Below are 25,036 nucleotides of genomic sequence, written 5' to 3'. Positions count from 1 at the left end.
TGATAATTGATGGAAAAAACAATTCGTCGATAATAATAAACAGTTTTAATAATCTAGAAATACTCATGGAATTTAGTAATTCACTAGGTAACAATCAAGTACAATTTGAGCTCATGATAAAAGTTAATCGTCAATAAGTTGAACTGAAAAGTAATTAATAAATTGAGCAACAATCAAAATTTAAATTGATTCATATTCAAACTATCAAAGGATAAGTAATGAGAAGAAAAAATCTAATCCCTAAAATTAAACTACAATCAATCAAACAAACAATTGAAACAAAATTCTTATTCAATTTAGAATCTAAATACGTCATTTTGGACGTTGATATAATCGCAATTAGTTGATTACAATTAAATCTCATTGGTGTTTTGAATAGAAGAGAAAAAATCAAACCAAACCACCAATGGAAAGATGAAATTAAAAGAGATAACTGATTGCAAGAAATTAAAAATAACACAAAACCAGTTCAATATCAATTCTTTAATTACATTAAAACCGTTTAACAACAATTAATCAACAATTAGAATTTAATTTTGTTGGAAAATCTCCTAAATGGAAAAGTTTTTTTTTGATCAACATCATTTTTCTTGTCTGTTTCCCCATACGTTTTCAATATAAAGTTACTCTACAATTAACTCCTCCCAATCTATGTTATTACAATCAACTTAGCATCATCATCATCATCGTCATCCATAGTTATTCCTGCAGATTCAATCATGAAACAGGTTCTCACTCACTTTCTCTCTCTCTCCCTCATTGCCATCATAATTAGCAGCCATCGAACATTTTTTTTAATGATTCTCATGAAAATTAACTTTTAGCTCCATGTTTATTATTAGCATGATCGCCATTGGACTTACCTGGTAAACCAGATTCCAGATTCTATCCACTCTCCCCTTCCCACCTTAGCCTAAAGATTCAGGTTCTGACCAGTGAATATCCCCGCCTCATCATCATCATCATCACCATTATCAACAACATCAACTTCATCTTCATCATCATCATCTTGTTGATAATTTTAATTTTAGTTGAAAGTTTTCCCATCTTACGAGGAGTTAAATAAATTGTTACTTCTTGTCTCTGAACTAATTAACTAATCAAGTGTCTCTTTGTGCTAGATTTTAATGTTATTGTTGAAAAAAGTTGATCATAATCAATTTGGTATCTACAATCAAGGCGTTCGTTTGAAACCCTTGACAATTTAGGTTTAAATTGTTTGTTGAAAGTTAAATGTTTATATTGATTTAGTTTCTTTTTGTTTACTTTCAATCAAGTTAATTCACTTTTGTTTTACCAATCATAAAATGGATCCAATTAATAAATCAATGATTATTGATAATCATATGAATAGTAAGTTAAATCATAATAATAATTGTAATTTCAAAGTTGATCAAATGATTTGTATGAAAGGATATCCTGTTAATGGTGAAACAATTGCCGGTAATCAAGATGATGATACTAATTGTGATACAACAATCAATTATCAACCAGATGAAAGTGATAAACTGAAACTATCTAAATCAGTTCGTGAGACTATTTTTGATGATGTTGGTCATTATTTTAATCAATTATCGAATTACTTGAAATCGTCAAATTTAAAAGTTAATCATAAAGAATCTGAATCATCCTTAATCGCCCTTCAAATTGGATTTAATCAAATCCTGATGACATCCTCTCGCTATGAATATAAACACTTGCCCGCCAATGGTTTTGTAACTTACTGTGTTCTGATACGTTCCTGGTTAATTAGATGTTGCGAAAAGTTAAATTGTAACAATCAAGCCGATCAATCCGCTCAGAAATCATTTCTTAATGATATACAAATTGTGATAAAAGGTTTCCTTTTGATTAAGGAAATGTTGATGCATTTCCATCAGACTCAATTAGAGGCACATCAAGTGTCCAAAAGTGCTGATGAGATTAATGAAAATGTCGATGATGATAATGCTGATAGCGATGACAATGAATTAGATTTACCGTTATTTTCGGCTACAATTGATGAGACAGTTTATCAGCTTGATAAGTGTTTACAATCAACTGATTTCCAAGAAGCATTGGCAAGATCGTTCAGTATGTTCTGGTTATCGCCTCGAACTAAAATGTTGTTTCAGTTGTACCAGAAGGGGATTTCTTGGACCTACGCTAATTTCATTAAATCGTGGCGAGTTCTGGCCAGTAAACGCTATCGATGTAAAACTTTTGTTAAACTTGCCAATCGGGCGAACATGGGGTTCCCCGTTGATGTGGCCGCAGTTATCGATGGTCATTTGACTAGAAAAGTTTGTCGAAATCTACTCTATCGTAATAAAGACGCAATCGGTTCTAACTTTTGGGTCAATCGACAAGGCCGATGGTTTGTTCCACCCATTGGTCCAGGGATAGTTGAGGAAAACCCGATCATCAATGGTCGACCCCAAATCCGATGTCGATTCATTAAACATCGATGTAAACCAATTCGAACTGAAGTTTTGATCTTCCATTGTCACGGCAGTGGTTTCATACTTTCCAGGCCTGATGTTCATGATGTGAGTTCGATGATTTTTTTTAAGAACTTTTTTTTCCTCCTTCAAACTTTTTCTCATATTTTTCCTCTGTAAATTATAACGATAATTACCTTTAATTATCACTAATTGTTTCAGTTGACTGTTGGCTCGTTTGCGGTTGATTATCAACAGTCATTAAATTCACTTCCAGCAAAAATTTAATTACCATCATTGTTAATTGTTTTTAAATTACAATTAATTCTTGTCATTGAATTGAATGTTGGTTAGTTTTAATTGTCCAATTAATCAAAATCCGTAGCCAAATATACCGATGTAATCAGACACCTGACAATTGTTTTTACTGGCAGTTGAACAGGAATTAGTTAATTATCATTCAATTGATTTCCTGTTTACCTAATTTGATCACAATTAGAGATGAACAGCAATTGATTTGTAAAATCAGGTTGAGAATTGATTCATAATCAGTTGATTGTTGTGATTAATGTTACAATGATTTAACTTGATTGTCAGTAAATTGTTACTGTATATTGATGCACAAGAAGATTAAAAGTAAATTTAATTGTCAACAATCAAGAAAGTTGACATTTTTTTCAAAGTTATTTTTATTTGAATGTTTATTCAACAATTATCATCTATCATTTTAATTTGTTAGTTAATTGTTATCAAGGCAAATTAGTTCAATTCTGTTTCAATAACAATGACAATCAACGGTTAATTAAATCAAATTGTTGATGATCCTTGATGATTAAAATTAAGAAGAAAATAAAAAATATTATTAATGAGATTTGATTAAAAAGTTGTATGTGTTTCTTTTTGTAATCAAAGAGCTACCAAACAATTAGCTGATTGTTACCACTCAGAATCACATTGAACAATCAAGAGCTTCAATAATCTTCACAATTAACTGATAAAGGATTAAATTAAGGTCAAGCTAATCCGATGTGACTAATAAACTAAAAGTAGCAATTTCGTTGCAACGATATCGTTAATAACCCCTAATCAATTAACTTATTGCCAGAGAATTGATATTTACAATTGAGATGTTTAATTGTCTACAATCAACTCATTGTTAAAACAGAAAATCAAGTTCAATGAACAATTAATTTAAATTGTTAATCATCAGAGAGAAGCGATAGAAAAATTTTCTCATTGATATTTCCTTGAACAATTAAATTATTCACTAATTTTGTTGTTACAATTGATCAGATAACAAGAAGATAAATAATTTACAGTTGAAATGTTTTCCAACAATTTAAATACGAGCGTTAGTTAAATCGTGAATGATTAGTGATTAAGAGATGAGGTTGATTAATCAGTTAAAAACACCATTAAATTGACAAGCTAAATGATTAATAAATGAAAGTCAAAGTGACAAAAATGAAAATGTAGTTAATTAAACGCCAATGGTTGGTTTAAATTGTAATTGCTTCAAGCAACTTTTTCAATACAATTGATTGATTTGATTTCCTAAAAATCAACTCATACAAATATGAAATTAAATTGTCTGGAAGAAAATTAAATTGCTAAAGATTGTTGTTAAAATGTATTACGAAAATGACGAAAGAAGTTAGTAACAAATTAAAATTGATTGATTTCCATTACGAGAGATTACAGAATTGGTAATAATTAGGCAACAATTTACTAACAACAATTTAAATTTAGCTAAGGAAACAATTGTATTCCTCCAATGGTCAACTTGTTTTATTAAATTTTTCCGAGAATTTCTAATTCAAGGTTAATTACCATTTTTTTTTCTTCTAAATTGTATTTCTTTCACGATTAACTTGTTCGTCAGGTTAATTTAGTTTAAATTGTTAACTTCCAATGGAAATCAATTGCTATGTTTGTCTTTGCCATTTACAATTTTGGTTGATTTTCAGTTGACAATTTATTGATTGTGTTACCAAGATAATCAACTACATTTGATTACTTTCACCATTCTGATAAAACTTGCAATCAACTGATTGTTGATTGTTGTAAATATCATAATGATGATGATTATTAGCATTTTGCAATCAAATTTTGCAACAATTAGACGTAAACAATTTAACGTCACTCTTTGTAATCAAAGGTCCACAGAAAAGTAATCAATTATTCAATTGAATTAATTATGAGTCGAAAATGCAAAATAAAAACTAAGATTAACTTTAAATTAATTTTCTTGCTAAAATTAAACCACAATTAAATTTAATCTAAAAATAGATTAATTATTCTCAGACATAATCAGGTTTTAATTTAAATTCAGTAAACACGATTAACTAATCGACAGAGGTACAGTTTCAGTAATCAGTTGATCATTAGATTATTGGGAAAAAAATGAGAAAAAAACAACAACAATTAATTAACCATAGGAATTATTTTGTTTACCAAAGTTTCTGTTATTAATGTATTTTTAATTGTGATTAAAACTTAAACCGGTTTCATTGATCATTAACTTTTGCCGTATACAATTAACAGACAGATACTTAATTTACCTTCGGGTAATTTAATCGTCCTCGAGATCTAATCAAAGATTAAGATTAAATCACTCAAAGGTTGACAAGAAAAAAAAATATCACAGAGAAAATTTTTCCAGCAATTAACATTCACCTAATAACTAAATCTAATTAGCAATTTATTAATACAATCTAAATTGATCAGATATTTATTCACAAGCAAAGAGAAAAGTTGATTATCCTGATTAGTTGATTGTTCTAAGAGCAAAGTCTTAATTGTTATCACAATGAACTTGAATCTCTGAGTGGATTAGATTCTCATTAATCCAACTGTAGATTGTGAGTTGATTTTATCCAAATTTAAATTAGATCAGTTAAATTAAGCTCTTCCCTCTCAGTTAATCATAACAATTTAAATCAAATTGTGATCAAGTTGATTTAATAATAACTAATATAAAATAAATCATTCACAGTTAATAATCAATAACATGAAAAAGTTGCCAATCAGTTTTGATGCCAAAATGTTGAAGCCCAAATTTTTACAATCTAATTGTTAGTTTAACCCAATTTCAACATAATCCCAGAGCTAATTGATTATTAAATCAACTTTGAGTCCCATGAACAATTTGAAACTGTTATCTGCCAAATTTAAACCAAATTGAGGAATAAACAAACAATTAACTAACATTGGTTACTTTCCTTTATGAATTTACAATATGGAAAACCATATGAATCGAAATGAATAATTAACTGAATTAGAATATTTTCCAAAGTGGATTTGATTTAATCACTTTACTAATTTAATTCACAGGCTTATTTGAAACCTTGGGTCGCTCAGCTTGATGGTGTTTCCATTCTGAGTGTTGATTACAGTTTAATGGCCAAGTATCCTGAGCAATTCCAGGATGTTCTTGATGCTTACCTGTGGGTTACCTCAGGGGATGAATCTGTGGTGGAAAAGATTGGTTTCCATCCAAAGAAAATAATTCTCATCGGTGATTCAGCTGGTTCCATGTTGGCAATGTCAATACCTTTACTTTTACATGAGATTAGAAAAAAATCTCAATCAAATGAGAACAACAATAGAAATCATCTCAACAATAATAACATAGAAACACCATCAACACCGATTAACATGCCCTTTGCATTTATATCTTTCTATGGGACTTTTCAACTGACCGGTGCTTGGTCAAGCTCCAGAATAATGACAATTTTTGACCCACTTCTTCATTATGGTAATATACTTGCGATTGCTGGATGTCTTAGTGGTATTCAAGGTCGAATTGATGAACCAAAAGATATTCCCAAAAATCGATTGGCCAAAGTATCTTCGTACATTGCTGAAGATATAAGATTAGTCAGTAAGTTTGCTAAGAAAAAAATCGAAAATTTTTAATTTCTGATCTTCTCATTTCTTCTCATAGAGCGAAGTTTTTTACCTCGCAAGGTTCACCCATGGTACATTGATAACGGTCGAATAGCTGGTGATCAGTTTCAATCACTATTCAAACGATTGCAATCACCTTATCTTAATTGTCCGACATTTGATTCGTACGAGGCTTTGAAAGAGATGTCATTATGTTTGATTACTTCATTTGGATGTATCTTCCTTGATGATAATATTGCACTTGCACGATCTTGGAAAGGTAAAGACAATTTATGATATAATATCAACAAAAAGCCCCTTAGGCTTAATTGTTATTTTTTATACGAAAAATTTAAACAACCAAACAAACGAAAGTGAATGAAAAGTTTCATTTCCCTTTCAAGTTAACTTGAAGAGTAGAGAGAGCGTAGGGACATCTATGTTCACTCGAATAAACTATTAATATATTCGAGTGATTTTTCCATCAACAGTTTAATTCGTATTTACTTTAGATTCACTGTGCTAACAGTGAATAGTTTTGACTGTCAAATCTAATAAATTGTTTCTCTTTTCCAGGACCATGTGAAGTTCATGTTCTTGAGGGACAAATCCATGGATTTTTATTCATGCGACATGAAAAAGCAGCGATTCAATTTGCCAATGAAAAAGTTATACAATTTGTCAATAAATTGATCAAATCGGAATCCACACTTAACTCTGATCAATAAGAGAAATTTTTAAATTTCTTAATTATGTTCTCTGTGAGAATGATCTTAATGTATATTATGCTAAGATTTTTATATTATTAAATGTTACATTGTATTTTCTTTAACTCATTGAAAAAATTCATCCACTTTCACTGAAGTAATTTAGTAATTCAGTTAATGGAAAAGCCCTTTAATTTTGTATTATAATCAATTTTTCTTTCAATATTGGAGAAGGACTAATATATTATCTGTTTACAGAAAACTGATCGAAGTCGTTAGCATTACCATGTGATAAAATTACATAGATTTACTTACAAATACGTTCAAAAGGTCATTGGGAATTCCCGTTTCAACTATTCTAAATCACAATCCAATCGGTATGCAATTTCAGTCAATCAACTCACAAACTAATCAACTGAATTATCCTTATTTCCGTTGACGATTTTTTATATGTCTCATTCAGAAACTAAAATTAATTTAATTAATATAACTGAATAAATTGTTTCAGTTAAAGGTTTAATTGTCACATCGAAATTTTTTTTTAATCTAGAACCTCAATAGTTGTGTATCGAGATCAAAGATAAAATTAAGTTTAATTTGTTCAGATTATCCTTAAAGCTTTGAATTCAAGTCTTTTGATGATTTTACCTCAAATATTTCATTACATTGAGTGAATACAATCGTCATTTAGTATCTATTGATGGAAAAGGTTTTACTTGTGGTGAAGTCTATTCAAAATAAACACGCATTGTTAATGTTTAAAAATCATCCTAATTGTTTTATGAAATAAATTGAGGCTTAATTTTAATCAAGATCATATTTTGTTTCGTTTATTGTTTTGTAATTTTAGGATTTAAGACAGAAAAGAAATAATTGGTAATCCCTTTTGACGAAAGCTAATTACAAAAAAGACGGTCAAGACCCTGTGTAATTTTATCTAGGCGAACCGTGTCCTTTTCGGCCAAGTACAATTCTATCTCTGGGTGCGGTCGAACAGAAAGAAAATATCGTAGGTCTTTTAGAAGACCAATAGTTTCATCTACTAATGTACAAGTTAAACTATTCGCTCGATATGCAGGGTCTAATTTTCGATAGTCAGGAGGACTTTGACCACCGAAAGCATTCGGATTAATTTCAGGCAGAACAAAAGCTTCACTTTTAACAGAAGCCTCAGCATCAGATGACTTACCCTCTATCATTGGTAAAATAGTCATATTAATAAATAAAAGCACCAAGATAAAAATTGGAATTCTAGTCAAATTCATGATTAGATTTTTGAATATAATGAAGAAACAAGAACAAGAAAAAGCAAAATTTAAAAATAATAATAGTTTTTGATACACTCGTTAGCACTTTACTTTTACTAGTGGAAAATAACACTCGTTGAGGTTTTCTTTTATTATTAAGAGGTCATCTGACACGTTAATTCAACTAATTACATTCAATTAAACAATTAAAGTTTTTTTTGATGTTGTTTTGTTTTGTTTGAAGCTATAAATTTATACAGTAGTAGTATGTAAGTGTACCCCTTAAAAGCAGGTACCCCTTAAATGCAGGTACGAGTTTAAATGCACTCAATATTTGATCACCAGATAATTGAATTAAACATTTTGTTGCTTCCTTTTCCGTTAGAGTTAATTACCCTGAATTGTTTAAAAATAAAGGCAGGTGAAGAAAGACTAAAGAAAAAACGTTTCAACTATTGAATTAATTATTTTCAATTTTATAAAAGGGAAGCCTTTGAATGCATCACGTAAACTAAACATGAAAAACAAACAGATAATTACTATCGAAAATGTTTGTTCATGATGGGTGAAAAGTATCGAATTAGATAGTTCAGCTTGCATAAGAAAATTAGTATAAAAAGAGAGAAAGAAAAAGAGAAGATTATCAGTAATCTATTAACTTTCAATTCTGATTGATCTCTTGGAAACCCATTCATCCTGAGTTGGATCATCTTGTTGAGCTTCAAGGTTCATCTCTCTCGTTCTCGGTCTTTGGATCATCTTGTTGAGCTTCGAGGTTCATCTCTCTCGTTCTCGGTCTTTGGATCATCTTGTTGAGCTTCGAGGTTCATCTCTCTCGTTCTCGGTCTTTGGATTATCTTGTTCAGCTTCAAGGCTTATCTGGTTTAGTTCTCGGTCTTTGGATCATCTTGTTGAGCTTCAAGGTTCAAATCTAATTAGCAATTTTTCAACTTTTTGATCAACAACAATTAATAGTTAGATTGTTTTATATTAAATCAAAGGTCTTGTTTAGTAGGTTGGATTAATATATAAACCAAATTAATCGGTAAATTGGTTAACGAGTAATTAACTAAAAACATTAGATTTTCACTTATTTTTCTGGTCCAAGTGAACCATTGGGACCGACACTAATTTTAGTGAACATTAAGATGAAAGTTATACATCAAAGAAAGCTCTTAATTAGCTGAGCTGAATTATATACAAATGAAAACCCTAAGTTAATTACTTACCGAGATATGGACACAAACGTTTGGACCAATTACCTTAATTTACCAATTTCATCTTTTCATCTTTTCCCTTTGGCTTTTTCACTCTTTCTCATCTTAATTATAATTGTTTGAGCACCTTAATTATAATCCTTTTGAATGGTATCCATATGATGGTCACGGTGTCTCCTCGTTTTCACAATGACCTCTCGTTAATCTTTTAAGTAAATGGTAAATCTCTAGTTTAATCCTTTTGTCTTTGTAAGTTAGTACTATTTCAGGCTAAAATTTTCAGAGAATTCATTCAATTGATAGATTTGGTTGAAACTGTTGGTGCTGTTCTGAATGAAGTTTGGTCATTTTTGGTTTGGTTTGATTAGGTTAGGTTAGGTTTGGTTAGGTGTGAGAAGTAAACCTAATTAATTATAACAATTAACGGCCCGGAGGGCCTCGGACTTCCAACATAATTAATAAAATAACCAAGGGCCCGGAGGGCCTCGGACACTCAACCTACCCAGCTACAATACCTAAGAATCGCAAAAATTTTATATTTATCCTATTTAAATCTAGCAAAAACAAAAGGATTAACATTAATGTTCACTTAAAATATTGTGAAAACGAGGGAGAATCGATGGTCACTTGTCCTCCTTGCCTCGTCCATTGTGACCATCCAATTCTCTCGCTTATCTTTATGCTCCAACCTCTTCGTCTTCGAGTTAATCCTCTTTACTTTTCTTGCTTATTTTTATTTGTCTTAATGGACTTGATTATCCTGAGTCCATTGATCGCTTCCAGGTCACTTCAACTGCCACTAATTATGAGTCGACCAATAACACGAAAGTGACCAATTATGGACATGTTTTCTTTTCTCTATTTAAATGAAACTCTTTACAATAAATTTACACACCAAGTTACTGACAACACCACCGATAAGTTACCTTACTCATTTTTGTTTTGACTGCGCGTTTAACTGCTGAATCCTAACCGCGATTGTGAGAAGAGTAAATTATTACTAATTTAGTTGCATTGTGTCAATGAGAAGATCTCAATTAAACCAACAACTTATTTAGACAATTCTAAATATTGTAGTTTCGGAGATATTAGCCCTCGAAGATCAAGGGCCACTCTCTCATTCCGGTAAAACTGTTGATCAAATGAAAAAGTGCTCGATCCACGATGTTAGCCCATACTAGGATAGTCTCAAAAATAAGTTTCAGATCATTCTCGACACTTGGGACTAATCGCCGTCCATTTATTTAAATACAACGGAATTGTGGCCAGAGCACTTTGGATATTTTTTTACCAAAACAAATTTAATTTTCTGTAAAGGCATGAAAAGTTGTCGATAAAATAAAAATTTCATGATCTAAAAACTCATCGTTGCTGAGAAAAAGTGACCTGAAGTTTTAACTTCGAACTCGATTTTCTCGAAAACCGCTGATCAGATCAGAAAAAAATAAATATATTTGGACTTCATATTTGTGACCCTAAAAACACAAAAAGTTTCAACTCTTAACTCAAAACTAAAATTCGGCGACCATCCTCCTTAATTCATTACTGATTGTATATTTCATCTTCATGATTCTATGAGGATGAATTATTTTTCTATTGGTACAGTTACGATTAAAAATTTAAAGATACATATTAATATAATTTATGTTACGTTGCTCAATATTAATAGCTCAGATGTGATTATTAGGTATGAATGCTAAAAAATGTATTTGGAATCATCTTCGGATAAGGTGAATTGTTTTTAATTGTTTTGATCATCATTACATTTTAATTAGAACCATAACATGTATTTATCAGGAAGAAAAAAACAATCAATTGATTTGATAAGAAACTTTGGTTTTACATTAAATTAATCGGTTAACAATTGAATTAATTTTCTCGTCGATCTGTTAACAAAAAATTATCATTGAAATAACATTATTTTCATTTGTAACTGTTGGGATAAGGATAAAAGGTTAATCAGAATTTTCAATCTCTACTTAGGGATAAGAATCAATCAGTTTCAACTGAATTTACTAATTGTTCATCTTTGCTTTTACTGGACTTTAACATATTATATGTATCTACATTCTTGAATAAGATTTGTCGAAATTTTGGGTAAAGATTACGCTCAAGCTACAAGGATTCTATGAAAGGTTAAGGTATCAAAAAATTCAGCCGAAAATCCTACAAAACGGAAAAATAGTACGAACAAAATCTGAGTAGCCGTTCATGAGAAATTCTGACTCGAAGATTTTGCTGTACGCATGCGCAGTTAAGCTTTTTTACAGCGCGTATTTCAAAAAGAAAGAGAAAGAAAGAGAAAAAGAGAAAGAGATGAAAAAGAAAGAAGAAAAAGAGAGAAGAAAGAGAGAGAAAAAGAGAAAGAGATGAAAAAGAAAGAAGAAAAAGAGAGGAGAAAGAGAGAGAAAAAGAGAAAGAGATGAAAAAGAGAAAGAGATGAAAAAGAAAGAAGAAAAAGAGAGGAGAAAGAGAGAGAAAAAGAGAAAGAGATGAAAAAGAAAGAGAAAAAGAGAAAGAGACGAGAAAGAAAGAGAAAGAAAGAGAAAGAAGAAAAAGAGAGGAGAAAGAAAAAGGAAGAGATGAGAGAGAATGGGACGAGAGAGAGAAAGAAAGAGAAAAAGAGAGTAGTGAGAAAGAAGAAATTTAGTTTTGAATTTTTTTATTAAAAAACGATTCCCATTTCAACAAACCACGGGTCTGGCAAACAACCTTAAAAAAACTTTCGTAAGAAAGTTTTTTCCCGCTTGTATAAATTGAATGATTTTGAAGTTTACAATTAGTTAATTTTGTGGTTGTTTCTTGATCAATTGGCAATTGTTTGTTGGTTTTTAATCTCACAATTAATGGTTTGATTCAGTTCTTGGATTCTGGTGAAAAATGAAAACTGAAAAACAAATTGTCACAATTACCCAATTTAAATTATTAATAAGTTAATTTGTTCATCTTTTAAATTGTAAATTTTGATTAGTAATTACGATTTGTTAATTGTTGAAAAGGGAAAATTAATTTTCATATTTATAATATATTACAAAGGTAAATTATTAATAATAGTATCATTATTGGTTAATTGTTAATTTGAGGCAAAAAATTTGTTGACAATTTTGTGAATAATTAACAGTTTGAGATGTTAATTGTTGTTGCTGTTGATAAATTACACAAAATTACTTGATCAACCAAAGTGTATTAAATCATCAGTAATCTGATTAAACAATTTAGAGAATAATACAAGATTGATGATTAGTATTATTATTTGAATCATTAATTGTTGACGTTCTATCGTTAATTGTTGGTGATAAAGTGGAAATGGTTACAATTGGATTGGTAGTTGATGATGTTGTGACCAATTGATTGTTGGATGTTGGTTGATTTAAGGTCGTTGATGTGAGTGAAAATTTAATTGAATCTCGGTGATAATCAAGATCACCACTGATATAATTAGCTGAGTGATCCAAACACTTTGATTGATTAATCTCAATTAAACGTAAAATATCCCGGAAGATTGGGACAATCCTCCAATTATATTTAGCTGAGCATTCAAGGTAATTACATTTCCATTGTTTTTTAACTAAATTAGCTAATTCCTTGAAAGCTGGAGTTAAATCATCCCAATGGTGATGATTATGGTGAAAATGAAGGCGATGATGATGATGATGATGATGTGATGATGAAGAAGAGGAGTGAGTCTGTTGTTGCTGTTGTGTTTGTTGTTGATTTGGTTGTTGGTTTGGTTGTTGGTTTTGGGTTTGTTGTTGTTGTGCAGCTGATGATGAGTTAAAATGGGTATTCCTTTGGGTTCTTGTTGATAACCATGATGAATGATGATGAGAAGATGAGAAAGATGATAAAGTTAAACCAGAGAAACGTGGATAAGTTAATGGATAAAGTGAGTAACGTGAGTGACTTGAGTGGTGGCTGTGGCTACTCCTCATGTTATTTAGGACACTTGTACAGAGATCAGCCTTATTGCCGACCACATAGACCGGAATATTGGACATATTTCGGCTTTCAGATAGTTGATCACGAATTACTTTGACATATTGGAAAGATCCTGAAAAGAAATCACATTTAATTAGATTAGTATCTTCAGTCAACCTTTGTGCATAATTGAAGGTTAAGGTGTTGATTGATTCAATGACTAATGTTATAACATGAAAATTGATTGAGACCATAAATTTTGTATTCAATCTGCAATTTCAATGTTGATTCAATGAGTTTGTGTTTGCATAGGGGTTCTTACTGTTAATTAGCAAAGTTAATCAGGTTATTATCATTAAAGATACTAACTTATAAGTGATAATTACTACTGATAACATAACAAAATCTTAATCATTTACTTCATTTTTGGGTTTCCCATTTTGATTAACATTTATCACTTATTTTTGTTTATGTTGGTCATTTTTGATTATGATTGAAGTGGACATTGGCTACTACTTGTTCATCTTAAATTGTATTGAGTCTTGAATTTTTCTCTCTCTTGGTTTCGTCTTTTTTTCCCATGGACTCATGGGATTCAGATGATAAAATGGTTACACTCACTTGAATGTATTATAGAAATAATTTTTTTTCTCTCCATCTCAATCATCTGATTGTGAACCTTTTCTTGTAGCCAATTGTTTTGTCACTACTCTATGTTGTTTCCATTGTTAACTTAATTAACTTGTCAACTGATGAAGATGATGATGATGTGCTCATGATACTGATGAACCAGGAAGAAAATGAGATTAACAGCCAAGCGTGTAAATGAAGACACTTTTTTTCTGATTGTCTCACAGGAGGAAAGTGAGAAAGTTTCAATTTCAACACAGAATTGATATAAAAACCTCGAATTATAATCAACAAGAGTGAGTGTCATTATCCACAAAGTATCATTATCACTCATTGGTACCATCAAAAGTTGAGAGCTGATTAATCAGTAAATGGTTTTATCACCAATTATCTTAATCCAAAATACTGATCAAAATGTTATCTCCAACTATTAGCTACAAATGATTAACAGAAAAGATGAAAGCTAAACAATACCTGGTAATTACCTTTCACCACCAAAAGTAATACATTAATTATTCATACTCATTGAGTTGAACTAATTATTATCGCAATTGAACATTAATCATCATTGTCAACCCTTATTACTAAATCAGTCTAATTGTTATAATTAATTTGATATTAACCGCAGGGGTAATAACATCACCTCTCTTATCATCAAATACTTCACATGGATCAGGAACTACGATAGAATCATGATAAGCCCTGAGCACTGAATTAAGAAGTTATTACAATTATATTGTGCAAATGGAGTAGAAAATATCGAGGAGTGGGTTAGGGTAAGGAAGAGGTTTTCTCTTTTCTCAGGAAGAGAAAGAAAAGAGAGAGAGAGAGAGAGAGCACGAGATGAGCCTGAGAATGAATTTCTGAATCTGAATATATTAATAAATAAATAGATTGTTGGTTGAAGCTCTAATTATACGTTTCGATTTTTGGAACTCGAAGAAATCTTGACTTGGAATACTTTATCAACATTTTCTATCTTAAACTAACTATTATAATCAATTGTTATCATCGCTCTCATGATAAATCATTTTCAACAATACAATTTGAAATTTAACTTTGCAATCTAATAAAGGTTAATAATAATATCCGAGAGAAATGTTACAAACTTGAAGATTATTTCATGGCTTTTATCAAGATGTATCATGAAATATTGAATTCTAAATAATATTATTTGTTATGATAAAGTAAATATAAGAAAAAATTGAATCAGAGTAACAATCAGTTTAAAAGAGTAAAAATTTTCCTCTTCCTTTTCATATTTATTATCACATTATATTATTAATATGAGACTGAATATTTCAAGTTCTGTATTCCAGAATTTCAAATTATACACCATGATAATATTCAGCTAACATGATGCTCAAAGAATCATCAACTACTATATATTATTATATTAATATGAAAGTTAAACTTCATCCACCTTCATGAGTAACTCATTTATAAGAGTTCATCATCATCATCATCTTCATGAATTTATCTTATTTGTGCTTTTTTCCTATTCTGATGAATAAAGATAATCACTATCATGTAAACTCAATGGAATTGATATAATCAATTGGGATCATGTTAAGACAAACAATCAATCAGTAAATGAGTGGAAACATTTGAGGCAAAAATTTGATTTCTTTGCCTTATCCATGATGAATGATCATATTAATAATATAAATCTGTTGAGAATCAAAAATTCATTGCAAACCAATCATGATCACAAAAGAAACCAAAATCATCATGAATAATGATTAATATTCAAGAAAAAGTATTTGCATTATCAATGAACTTTTCCTTCTCTCTCTCTTTATCCAACTTTTTCCTCCATCTTCTAGAATTGCCTGTTCATCAATCATCAATCAATTGATAGATAAATTTCCTCAATGGTGATGATTAGTTTCAAATAATTTAGTTTTTGTGTCTTGTAGATTTGAGAAAAGTTCATTCATCATGAATCAACTTTTTCCCTTACAGTTTGTTTATAATGATAATGTTTCCAGTTTACTTGATTCCTCATCAACTGAAATATCTTGTTGGCAATTTTCCGGCAATCAGTCATATTTAATGTCATCAGCATCAGATTTTTTCTCTTCTCTTCTCATCTTCATCATCATTTATCTTCTACCTAAAACAGAAAATAACAGTAGTATGTTTATGGGATCTTTATCATTTTCCATTATTCCTTTTTTGGTAAAACTTTTTTTTTGTTCATTCTTCTTTCGAAAACAAGAAGGAGAATAAAAAAAAGTCTCGTCATCAGCAGGTTACAATCTCCATTTAATAATAAAGCATCATAGTCCACCCACTATCATCAACATCACCTTCCCATCTTTCATCATCTGTGATTCCTCATCTTCCTCCTCCCAAGAATCAACTCTACTATAAGTTATCATCATTATTATTAAAGCCTCGAGTATTAAAAGTAATATAAGACGTGATAAACATGAGTAAGAGAGAGTAAGAGAGAGAGAGAGAGAGAGAGAGAGAGAGAGATGATGATGATGATGATTAGTGAATCGTAGAGGCAGAAAAAGCAGATGAAGATGATGAGAAAGAAGGAAAAAAGCGAGTGAGAGAGAAATTGATATTACAAAAGTTATATATTTTCTCCTTCATCTTCATCTCTTCTCATGAGTCTTATGCTCTATGAGTTATTCAGTTGATTCAGTTTCATGTAATATGCAAGCCTAAGCATCAACAGCAGAGTATCAACAATCAATAAAGGGTTTTATATATGAAGCCTTTTTATTGTTATATTATATTAAATGAAAATGCAAGAGATGAAAATATTCAAGAGGTAGACATGAGATAGATGATGAAAACAAAGAGGAAGATGATGAAAGAGTTTGCAGGAAAAAAATAGGAATAATATTATATTAGGTAAATACTAAAGATTCTGAGTCTTCCATGGGAATAGAATTAGAATTGAAATAGACGAGAAAAAAAAGAAAAACGAATTGCATAACATTCAGTAAGATGGTGATCTGTATCATCATCGTAAAGATAATGTTAACAGTATTGATAACATTTTGAATCATGTAGAGAAAAATAATTCAGATTATTCATTTTCTTTTATATTATTTGATTGTTGATGCACTTAATACCTTTGCAATTGTAATAGTTTGATTCTGAGTGTGTCCAATGTCTTGGTAATCATTTCTAACCATGATGATACAATTAAAGGATGGAAATGAGTTGGTTAACTGATGAAACTTATAACATTAAATTGACCGAGAAAACTGATAAAACATTGTTAATGTCCAGGTAAAAATGTTGACACACCTTTGAGATTTGCTTTTGTTGAATTACTAAATTAACTGACCAATATACTCAATGATGACATTTCAAATACAATTCAACAGGGAATCTGAATCATTCCGGTTTCTTGAGTAGTAGTACAATTTAAATTTCACTAAAATCCTGACCATAACCTTTTCCCAGTCCACTTTTTTTTTACTTCAACTAATTACCATCATAATCAATATCAAAAGTTGACCAAAACCATTGAAAACTTCAATTCTCTGAACAATTAACTTGATTAAATTCAACGAGTTCAATTAATTGAGACAAAGGCTTGAAATCCAGGCTCTTACTTTTAATTGAAGCTGATAATTTGATTTTCCAGTCAAATTTTAATATTGTTTTTACCTAATTGAAAAACTAATCATGGTCAAGTCTTTGCAAGTGAATTAACAATTAAGAGGTACATTTGGTGATTAGTTAATTGTTTAAAATAATGGCCACTAAGGTTTAATAACAATAAATGAACGATATAAACAAAAAGTTAAGGCTCAGGGTTCATGATGATGGTTAATATTTATTTTCACTGAATTTCAATTGAAATGAATGAAACTATTCAGTGGGTTGGAAATTTTGAAAATAAACTTGCCTTTTAATGATTCAAATATGTCATTAAATTGCAATTAAATTATGAGCAAAGGCTGATTGTTCATTAGGATAATCATTAATTTCTGTCATCTCTTTGCTCCGAAAACTAATTTATCTGAATCCATGAAAATCTAATGAATGAATATATTGTAATATGAATGAGGTAACAAAAGAAAAAGAGGAAAAAAATTGGATAAGATTATGATCGGAATTCAGTGAATTTCATGTTAACAATTTACTTTACAATTTTAGTTGATTGTTAATGGATCTTGTGAATGATGATTAAGACTTTAATTCTGATAGTAAGTTTATTCATCTATTAGTGCCACTTAATTTCAGTGCTGTAAACATAAATCATCAATATTATTACATATTCACTGAGATTGTACAACCAACATTATTATTATTATCATCATCATGGTGATGCTCATCATCATGATTGAAATTAATCTAATCTAATGGTTAGAAAAGGAAAGGAAATGTTATATATATTATATTTTTAAGAAAGAAAATTTTTTCCATCCTCATTATCATCACCTCCCACTTTTCATGGTAAAATTCTGAATAAAAGATAGTTCAACATGGAAAGAAAAATTTATTATCTCTCAACTAATGGAAACATTGAAATTATCAGATAACCAGGAAAAGGAGATTCTAACTGAATATAAGTTATCGTACAATTATTTCGTGTTAATTACATTTCTTAGAATCATCATCATCATCATGATAATGAGTCGGTGAGATTGCGAATTCATGTTAACGAAAATGAGAAGAAGATAATTTAATGTTTAATTAGGAGTAAACATAATTAGATTATAACTCTTATAATCTTTTACTTTTCTCTTCTCTATCAATTCATTTTTCCACTTTTATTATAATAATAATATCATGTAACCAAAGTGAGTATTGAGTGGGAGTATTTCTAGGGAATTGGAATATCAAAGTTTTAAGATGATGTTAAAAGGTTAAGGATGAAAGGTCACCGAGGGATAATAATGGTTAACATGAGAAAATGATGAAGATGAAGTGAAAATATGTGTTCGGAAAACTTTTAATTTTACATTTTCTCCTTTTAAAAAGTTTCGTAACTTGATTAATGATAAACTGACCATAAGTTGATTATGATTAGAGAGAAAATTTTATTGTTGTTGACCATTAATCAGTTAATCTCATGGTCATTTAATGCTCTTTAGTTTCATCTATTATGGCTTGACCAGTGAGCTTTTTTTTGTTACCTTATTTTGAAAGAGAACATCAATTTTTCAGATTCAATTGAGATTCATGTTTCAAGCTTTTTCCTTTTTCAATTGAATTTTCAAGTTCTACCAATGTTTTGACATAGATTCCGGGTTCTTCTTTTGTTATAAACATGGTACAGTCTGAGAATCTTGGTGAACTAACTCTGGTTAAAAGTATTTTCTATTTTCATTGTCAACATTCAATTCATGATTATCGTAAAAATCCTCATCATTTTCATGGTTCTATTGATACAAATCAAGGGAAATCTCTCCCTCTTTTCCTTGTGTATTATTGTGATGATGGTAAAGAGGATGAAATGCAATCGAAATGACCATTGGTTAAAAGTAGGTCAATAAGTAATAGCAAGTGAATAGAAGAGAGAAAGAAAAATTTAGGTGGGGAATCAATAATGAGAATCCTTGAAATCATTGGAATCATGTTTAACTTAACGAATCAATTGATAATCAGAAGCAAATTGAATATCAAATGCTGATTATTCAACTATTATTTGGATATCAGATTATCTCATGATATTCAGTGAGGAACAGAGAGAGAGAGAGAAAAAAAAAGAAAGAGATAAAACTAATGATTATCATGGTAACAAAAAAGTATCATGATAATGATCAGAATCTTTCAAAAGATAACGATTGAATTCAGGTTATTTGGAATTTATTTTTTGGGTTTTTTTTCCTCTTTCTACATTACAAATGATTTTTATCATTGATAATATCAGAATAATGTGAGATGACACTTTATGCTGATACCCAAAGAGAGGACAGATTACAGGGTGGGTTTGGTTAGTTGAAGGGAAGCTACTGGGAAGAGGAGGGAGATAATGTTTGGGGAACGGTGGATAAAGTGAAGAGGTTATTTGTGATGGAGAGTAGGGAAAAAAATCAAAGATTATGAAGAGAAGATGAGATGAGATAGAGAGAGGAAAGAGAAAAATCAAAAAAGAAAAAAATGATGAGCATGATCAGAATGATTATTTGGAACCGGAAATGATGAGGCAAAGAGTCAACAACAACTGAATTTGAGAATTTGTGGAGTGTTAGTGAGAAAAGATAAATGAAGAGTGAAGAAGAAAAAGAAAAAGAGAGAGATGATGAAAATGATACTGAAGATGGTGATGGTTAGTAGAATGAAAAAGTTCATCTGATAAGATGAAATATCCATGAAAATTTTCCGATTTCTCAATTTTCTGTTACATGGAAAGGTAGAGAAATGAAACATGAACACGAAGCATGGTTACTAACTTTGACTATTACCTCGATATTTGATTGGTTCCAACGTTCCTAATTCTTGGTAATGTTATCATGAAGGTTACTTTCAATCAATCAAATTTGATTAATTTGATAAAAATCAGATTTGAAATGGTAAATATTATAAAACTTTTGATCTAATACATTCATTCAACCATAGGTTAAGACTGACGCCTTATTACTGAACAGGGAGGTTGATTGTGGAGTGAAGTGAGTTCAATAGCTGATAATCAGATAATAATGAGGCAGCAGGAGGGTGGGAGATACCCTTAATCGTGGAGGATAAAGTTGACATGATTTGGATGAGATGATGTCAGAATTAAGCTGATTTCTGACATTAATCAATAACCATAAAGCTTAATAATGTTCATATTCACATTCTCAGTTTAATTGTGATTAGTATTATTGATATAACATTCTAATTGGGAAACAATATAATCTGAGACTCAAAATATAAACAGAATACTATTATCATCAATTCATTCATACTTCAAACAGAGTATCTTCATGTTGAAATAATCTCGCGATCAATATGATGATTAATAACAACTAATTCTGATTCTAATTCTGATTCTGATTCATACTATGAAACTTTTTCTTCCCTTTGAATAAAAACAGTTTCGTTCAAATTTACTGGCAAATATTATCCGTTTCCCTGTATTAATATATAACAATACAATAATGAGAGTAATCATGAAATTTTCATCTCTTTTCTAATGGAGGAAAAGTTGTTAAAATCTAAATTACGATTTCATGGTGGACATGATGGAATGAAACTCAGTATGAAGATAAATACAAAAACATGAAATGAATAAGAATCAAAATGGGAAACCTTAAACCTTACAAATTCATCTACCGGATTACTTTTAATAACCGTAAATACAAACGATGCTCAATGAAGATGAAAAGATGACCAGTAGCATGATGGTAAAGAATAGGAAATAATAATACTAATAGTGGACAGGGGAAAGATTATTACCTGGAGAGGTAAGATCAAAGATGAGAAGGTAACCATGAGCACTTCTTAGGGCACATCCTCGGTAATCTGTCCATTCGTAAAATGAATTGGTCGGAAAGTAATTAATCATTGGCATATCAATTATCTTTAATTGATAAACACAACCGTTCATTATGATGGTGAATGAGTAACTATTATCAATTGGGTTAAGTATCGTTGGCCCACGAGATTCAATGAACGTTGATTCCAAGAACTGTTGAATAATTGAGCTTTTACCAGTTCCAGTTGCTCCAAGAACTACAAGTTTAACAAGATGCATAACAATCCAATGATATTAATTAGATTTCGTTGATAATTAATAGAAAAAGTTTTAATAATAACACTCAGGTAAAAGGTTAAGGTGACGATGGCAGTGGCGGCTGATGATTTAAGATAATTATTAAGCAAATTTATCAAAAATTTAATCAGATAATTGTAGTGATTAACTATTGGGATTATATTGAAGATGAAGGTTCTGATGATGGTCAAGTCTTTTATTATTATCACATTAAACGGATTCATTGGCATCTTTGACCCTCCAGTTTGGTAACGGTTTATTATATTGATAACATGAAACACCAAATGATAACAATTGATAATAATTGTAACAATTAATCCTGATTATGGTTAAGATGTTAGATAAAATTGCAATAATCAATGAGATAATTTCATGTGACTTTTTCCGTTTCCGTCGATATAAACACCGATTAATATTTAAAAAGGGAAAAGGGTCAATAGTTGAAATGGTTTTACTATTGATTAGTAAATTGTTACAATGAATGTGTAAATTGTTGGTGTTCAATTTATGTCGCTGTTGATTAATTTTTTGAGCAAACCAATGAACCAATTTTTTGAGCAATAATGATAATAATAATTGACAATCAATTGGATTATGGTCTAATGTAATCAATGGAGATGACGATGATGATAATGATGAGGATGATGAGGATGATAACCTTATTATTATTATTATGATTATAATCAATTTGTTATCAATGTAACGGTAAATTACTGTTATTGCCAATGTTAATATCATAATATAATGATATTAGTATCATAATGATGATATTATAATTGTAATTGTATTACTATCATTGATAATGAATCAAGGGTAATCATAATTGTTGATGATAATTATGATAGTTATTGGATTGTAAACAATTAACAACAAATCCAATGGCTTTAAATTATCAATTTATTGCTTTAATGTGTTTCTCTTGATATATATAATTAAGATTTGTTATCCATCATCATTTAAAGTTATCACTTTTATCACAACAATTATCTTGATCATTTTCATGTTGATGGTTTTTCCTGTTGATTAGTTGATTTTATTACAAACATAATTTTTATATTCCTTGTGTATTTGTGATCACTGATTTTCCAGGATAAACTCAACTGATTTGGAATCAGAATTTTCAACTTTTTCTTTCAATTCTGATTGGTGATGTTAACACATAGAAAAAGAGACACAAACATTTGATTATTTGGAATTTTTTTTATTTCTTTTCAATTGTTGTTGATTTGTTGATGATTTTTGTCACTAAAAGAACAATATAATACCTTGAATTTCATGGATTTCAAAAGTTCAGTTCATGATGATGATTGAATTTCAGTTTAAAAATTGAACAGGAAATCAAGTTAAAAAAGTAAAGAGGCAACGATGAACTGAACTGGCGAAAGTGAGGAAAACAACTGATAAAAATGATTTCGTCGGCGGATGAAGATGAATTTGTAATATAATTAGAAGATGTAGATGATGATGAGGATGAATAAAGATGATAAGTTTGTCCAAAAAAGAGGCAAGTTGAAAACACTTTGTTTTTATTTATACCAAATAGATTACTTAATTTTCTGTCTCATCATCTTGCTTATATTCACTCTTTCTCTCTCTCTTTTTTTCCCTTTCTTTATGTGTAAAGTCTCTTACAATCATCATTATCATCTTATTCATCTTCTCTCTTTCTTTACTTGTTATTCTCTTTGTCTTTTTCTCTTTCTTTTCAAGCTTCTTCTTCTACTGCTCTTGAGCCTCTACCATCACTTGCCTTTTTCATTCTTCATCATCAGTAGAAGCAAAGGAAAACATCATCATCATCATTTCTCTCTCTCTCTCTCTCTCTCTCTCTCTCTCTCTCTCTCTCTCTCTCTCTCTCTCTCTCTCTCTCTCTCTCTCTCCATCCTTATCATCATAATCATTCTCATACCTCTTTCTCTTTCTCTCTCTTTCTTTCTTTGCTATTCCTTTTTGCTTAATCTCAAAACGTAAGCTTAACATTGCAATGGCGGATGAATGAAGAGAGATGAAGAGAGATGAAGAGTTGGTGGGAGGATGCGAAATTGGGAGAGACGAAGATGAGGAGGATATAGATCGATACAAAAGAGAAGATATTTCAGAGTCATCTCACCAATTTATTCTCTCTCTCTCTCTCTCTCTCTCTCTTCTTTCTTTCTTTCTTTCTTTCTTTCTTTCTTTCTTTCTCTATCTGTTTCTCATTCTGTCTTCATTTTTTTCCAATATACTATCAACATCCTTCACAGAATCTTTGAAAATGCTTTACAATTTTCCCTCTTCTTCCCAATTCCCTTTACCACCTTTCACTTTAATGGAGCAATTCAGCCCCTTCCCTTTTTCACCATCACACTCACTTTTAATACTTACATATCACTTACATCATTCTAATCATCCTCATCATCTTGAGATACCTTTTCATTATCCTAGCAGCATCCTAATCCTCAATTGATGAGCAATATAAAAAAAACTTTCAAGCAAACAATTCAGTTCATAAAAAGTAAATATTAAATATATACAATGTCAATGTTAATCAAATTAACACGGAAGTTAATTTAAATCCATAATCTTTTCCAGCCTCATGATAATTTACGCTTTTTTTATTCAATCATTTTTATCATATCCTTTTTAATTTCATCTAAATTATTTTTAAATTGCTTGTAAATATTTACAGTTGATTTTTTGTCATCAACAATCAATCGATTGTTTATCATTTCTGTTGTTTATCTTTCTTGTAAATAATTAGACAGCGATTGCGATGAAATCATTGACGATACTGTTTAGAAGTGGAAAATCACACTAATTGTTTTTGTCATTTTCTCACAACAAAATGAACCAATTTAAGTAAATTAATCTCAATTTCATGATATCAACTTTCATGATAAATAATATATATCATCATCTTCATCAAGACAAAAGATGCAATCATATACTTGACTTAATTGATCACCTGTTAGAAAAGGGTGATAAGGATGAAAGATGATGATGATGATGACAAGAAAGAATAAAATTAATGGGCAAGAATAAATTCCCATCTCTCTTATCATCATCATCATCATTGATTGTGGACAAATCTCTCTCTCTCTCTCTCTCTCTCTCTCTCTCTCTCTCTCTCTCTCTGTCACCCTTTATGTGCTGAATTAGGTCATCACCAAGCCTCCTAAATCTCATCTTCATCCTCATCCTCATCTTTTGCCTTCTACTTTTTTGTTTGTTTCAATTGGAAGAGAAAGAAAAAATCATAACATTGTTTTAATTGAATTAATTCAACTCAATTGATTATCGTTATTAAATCAACTTAATTTAGTTCAAGTTGACTGAAATCAAATCAAATGGCTCT

The 25,036-nt window shown here is 30.1% G+C and overlaps 2 protein-coding genes across 2 annotated transcripts; one reads left to right on the top strand and one right to left on the bottom strand.

The window, feature by feature from the left end:
* The first annotated feature begins 527 nt into the window (after window positions 1-527).
* Window positions 528-7,156, top strand: LOC128392753 (uncharacterized). The gene is made up of 4 exons (XM_053352836.1): window positions 528-2,528; window positions 5,754-6,303; window positions 6,367-6,588; window positions 6,885-7,156. Exons 1-4 carry the CDS (start codon window positions 1,308-1,310, stop codon window positions 7,034-7,036), a joined length of 2,145 nt encoding a protein of 714 aa, XP_053208811.1. The 5' UTR covers window positions 528-1,307; the 3' UTR covers window positions 7,037-7,156.
* A 4,049-nt stretch (window positions 7,157-11,205) lies between these two features.
* LOC128392395 (uncharacterized) lies at window positions 11,206-23,511 on the bottom strand. Its single transcript, XM_053352416.1, has 2 exons — window positions 21,387-23,511; window positions 11,206-13,530 (listed from the first exon to the last, which is right to left on the bottom strand). Exons 1-2 carry the CDS (start codon window positions 21,682-21,684, stop codon window positions 12,695-12,697), a joined length of 1,134 nt encoding a protein of 377 aa, XP_053208391.1. The 5' UTR covers window positions 21,685-23,511; the 3' UTR covers window positions 11,206-12,694.
* Between the last annotated feature and the right edge of the window lie 1,525 nt (window positions 23,512-25,036).

This window comes from Panonychus citri, unplaced genomic scaffold (genome assembly GCF_014898815.1).
Source record: "Panonychus citri isolate SS breed McGregor unplaced genomic scaffold, ASM1489881v1 Contig00136, whole genome shotgun sequence".
In the NCBI taxonomy this organism is placed as follows: Eukaryota; Metazoa; Arthropoda; class Arachnida; order Trombidiformes; family Tetranychidae; genus Panonychus; species Panonychus citri.
The sequence above is the reverse complement of the archived record's forward strand: the minus strand, read 5'-3'. Positions and strand labels throughout refer to the sequence as shown.

What these genes read in the sequence shown, in the direction of transcription:
- LOC128392753 (XM_053352836.1), top strand. Translation starts at nt 1,308, where the DNA reads ATGGATCCAATTAATAAATCAATGATTATTGATAATCATATGAATAGT. An exon ending in CCAGGCCTGATGTTCATGAT is followed by an intron (nt 2,529 to 5,753) that starts GTGAGTTCGATG and finishes TTTAATTCACAG; the next exon opens with GCTTATTTGAAACCTTGGGT. An exon ending in TGAAGATATAAGATTAGTCA is followed by an intron (nt 6,304 to 6,366) that starts GTAAGTTTGCTA and finishes TTCTTCTCATAG; the next exon opens with AGCGAAGTTTTTTACCTCGC.
- LOC128392395 (XM_053352416.1), bottom strand. Translation starts at nt 21,684, where the DNA reads ATGCATCTTGTTAAACTTGTAGTTCTTGGAGCAACTGGAACTGGTAAA. An exon ending in CTTTGATCTTACCTCTCCAG is followed by an intron (nt 13,531 to 21,386) that starts GTAATAATCTTT and finishes ATTTCTTTTCAG; the next exon opens with GATCTTTCCAATATGTCAAA.